Below are 3,526 nucleotides of genomic sequence, written 5' to 3' on the forward strand. Positions count from 1 at the left end.
GGAGGGCTTTTGGGCTGGTCAGTTAGAGATCAGACTCTCTTAGATTTGTCTGCCCGGGCTGGCTTTGAACCGCGATCCTCAGACCTCAGCCTCCTGCTGGGATGACAGGTGTGCGCCATGGCGCTCGGCCCTCACTTTTGACACGAGTGTTCTCAGGAAATGGAAAGCAGTTTGTGCGCTGGGCGTCGGTGGCTCAGGCCTGTTCCCCTCGCTCCTCAGAGCCTAAGCTGTGAGGATCCCAGTTCAAATCTAACCCCTCCCCGGGGTAGGGGGGAGCAGAAACATCCGTGAGACACTCTTACCTCCAGTGGACCCACAGAGCAGCCGAGTTCAAAGCCAACCAGGGCAGAAGCAACCCAGACACGCTTAGACCCCAAGGAATCCAGTCCAAGAAAAGTTGGGAGGCATGGTTCAAGTGGTAGAGCACCAGCCTTGAGCAACGATGCTGAAGGGAAGGGTCCGGGCCCTGAGTTCAAGCCTCAGGACTGGCCCAAAATGAGGGAATGAACAAATGCACACCTACACGTTTACACACATAGACCGACGCTCGCACAAACGAGTGTATCGCAAGCATATGCACCAGTGAACGCATACAAACACATGCATGCACAAGTACACAGAAGAGGGATCTGGGGTTCCGGGGGGGGCTCTCCCGGCTCCCCCAGATGGTCCGTGTCTCCACCCCCAGGTGTCCGTGGTGAGTCTGATCGATTTGAAGAGCTGGAGATCTTTCCGGACGCTGCGTGCGCTGAGGCCCCTGCGGGCTCTGTCTCAGTTTGAAGGAATGAAGGTGCTGTGCGGGTTTGGGGTGCGGGGTATGGAGTGTGGGGGTGTGGGGAGCTGGATCTCTCTTTTTTTTTTAATTTGTCCAAGACCGGGACTCGAACTCAGGACCTGAGGCTTGCTTTCCCTCCTTGGCTGGCGTGCTACCGCCTGAACCACGCCTCCAGTCTGTGGGAGATTCCTGCCACCACCGTGTTTTTCCCGAGACTCTGCACACAGCTGAGGGGAAAAACACGCTTCTGTTCTCTTCTCTCTCTTCTTCCTTCCTTCCTTCCTTCCTTCCTTCCTTCCTTCCTTCCTTCCTTCCTTTCTCCCTCTCTACTTCCTTCCTTCTGTACTTTCTGTGATCCTTCCCTCTCTCCTTCCTTTGTTCGTTCCTTTCTTCCACCTCTTCTTCCTTCCACCTTTCCTTCCTTCCATCTCCCCTTCCTTTCTCCCTCTCTCCTTCCTTCCTTTCTCCTATCATTCCTTTCTTCCTCCCTCTCTCTCCTTCCTTCCTTCTCTCCTTCCTTCCCCCTCTCCTTCCTTCCTCATATCATTCCTTCCTTTCTCTCTCCTTCCCTCTGTACTTCTGTGATCCTTCTTTCCCTCCCTCCCTCCCTCTCTCCCTTCCTCCTTTCCTCCCTCCCTCCCTCTCTCCCTCCCTTCCTCTCTCCTTCCTTCCTTTCTCCTATCATTCCTTTCTTCCTCCCTCTCTCTCCTTCCTTCCTTCCCTCTCCTTCCTTCCTCCTATCATTCCTTCCTTTCTCTCTCCTTCCCTCTGTACTTCTGTGATCCTTCTTTCCCTCCCTCCCTCCCTCCCTTCCTCCCTTCCTTCCTTCCTCCCTCCCTTCCTCTCTCCCTTCCTCCCTCCCTCCCTTCTCTCTCCCTCTCTCTCTCTCTTTCATTTTCCAGTCCTGGGGCTTGAACTCAGGGCCTGGGCACTGTCCCCCAGCCTCTTTGTGTTCAAGGCTGGCGCTCGACCCCTTGAGCCACAGCGCCGCTTCTGTTGTTTTCTGAGTAGTTTATTTACGGCTTTTTGTGCCCAGCCTGGCTTCGAACTGGGATCCTCAGATCTCAGCCTCCTGAGTGTCTGGGATGGCAGGCGTGAACCGCTGGGCCCTGCGTGTCAGGGACACTGAGGCACAGTGAGAATTGGGAGCGGGGACTGTCACAGGTTTCAGCAGTGGGAGGACAGAGCGCCAAGATCCCAACACCGTCCTCAGGCCGCCCCGGGAGGAGTGGGAGATTCTTGCATCCCACCGTCTGCTAAAAAGAAGAGTTTTTAGCCAGGCACCGGTGGCTCACGCCTGTCATCCCAGCTACTCAGGAGGCTGAGATCTGAGGATCGCGGTTCAAGGCCAGCCTGGGCAGGAAAGATCGTGAGACTGATCTCCAGTGAGCCACCTGAAAAACCAGAAGTGGTGCTGTGTGGCTCAAGCAATAGAGCAGCAGCCTTGAGCAAAAGCAGCTCAGGGGACAGCAGCCGGGCCCTGAGTTCAAGCCCCAGGGCTGGCAAAAGAAAACCCCTCAAGGCGGCCACGATGAAAGGGTTTTGTTTTCTCTCGAGGTGGTGGTGAACGCGCTCATCGGCGCCATCCCGGCCATCCTGAACGTCTTGCTCGTGTGTCTCATCTTCTGGCTCATATTTTGCATCCTGGGAGTCAACTTCTTTTCCGGAAAGTTCGGCAGGTGCATCAACGGCACAAACATACGCGTGTATATGAATTCCTCTGACGTTACCAACCGCAGCCAGTGTGAGAGCAACAATTACAGATGGGTGACCCCGAGTGTGAACTTCGACAACGTGGGAATGGCCTACCTTGCGCTGCTGCAGGTGGTAAGCATCCCCTCTTTTTCAGCCCAAGGGAGGGGCACACGGGGGAACCCCGAACCCACCCTTCAAGCCCCCCGTGCCAGCCAGGAACGCACGCCTGCCATCCCAGCCAGCCTCTGCAGGAGGTGGAGGGGAGAATAGGAGGATCGCGGTTCTAAATCAGCCTGCGCAGGATAGTTCTTGCAAGACTCTTCTCTCTAGTGAATGACTCCACCCCCACCAATGCTAATGTGAGATCCCAGCCTCCTGATTGGCTGGGATGACAGGCGTGAGCCCCTCACGCCCAGCTAGACAGTTCCTGTGTCTCCATTGCAGGCTACCTACAAGGGCTGGCTGGATATCATGAGCGCCGCCGTCGACTCCAGAGGGGTGAGTGTGTGTGTTCCACCGTGTTCTGGAATGTGGAGGGTCACACCAGGGTTATTTTGGGGGAGCACACACCTGTCCCCAGGGTTCTCCACCTTGGTTCATTTTTACTTTTTTTTTTTGGGGGGAGAGGAGGGAGCTGCCTCCTTTGGTGAGGACCCGCTAGCCGAGTTTTCTCTGCAGTCCCGTCTTCTTTCTCTGTGAGAGGGAAGAAGTCAATCGAGGGAGAAGCAGCAAGCTTCTCATTCTACCTAGGAGGCTGAGGTCACGAGGATGGTGGTTCAAAGCCAGCCTCGGACAGAAAAGTGGATGAGACTCTTAGGCCCAGTGAACCAGTAGGAAAAAAAATCAAAGCTGTGGGGAAACACTGGGGTTTCTAGAACCCGCCCTGGGGGTGGCTTCATTTTTCTTTTTCATTTTTATTTTTTGTGAACTTACTGTACAGAGGGGTTACAATGACATGGGCAGGATAATGAGTACATTTCTTATCAAGCATTGCAGCCTCCTCCTTTGTTTACCCTTCACATCCCTTCCCAGCCTCCCCCCGCCCCCCTCAATCCT

General features: G+C 55.0%; 1 protein-coding gene across 1 annotated transcript in view; it reads left to right on the forward strand.

Moving 5' to 3' along the window:
- Scn11a (sodium channel, voltage gated, type XI alpha subunit) overlaps window positions 1-3,526 on the forward strand; it is a 37,452-nt gene that overhangs the window by 23,115 nt on the left and 10,811 nt on the right. The window contains exons 20-22 of the mRNA XM_013030250.1: window positions 689-790; window positions 2,333-2,602; window positions 2,915-2,968. Coding sequence (XP_012885704.1) covers window positions 689-790; window positions 2,333-2,602; window positions 2,915-2,968 — 426 coding nt within the window. The remainder of the gene's footprint in view (window positions 1-688; window positions 791-2,332; window positions 2,603-2,914; window positions 2,969-3,526) is intronic.

Source organism: Dipodomys ordii, unplaced genomic scaffold (assembly GCF_000151885.1).
Source record: "Dipodomys ordii isolate 6190 unplaced genomic scaffold, Dord_2.0 Scaffold128, whole genome shotgun sequence".
NCBI classification, from domain to species: Eukaryota; Metazoa; Chordata; class Mammalia; order Rodentia; family Heteromyidae; genus Dipodomys; species Dipodomys ordii.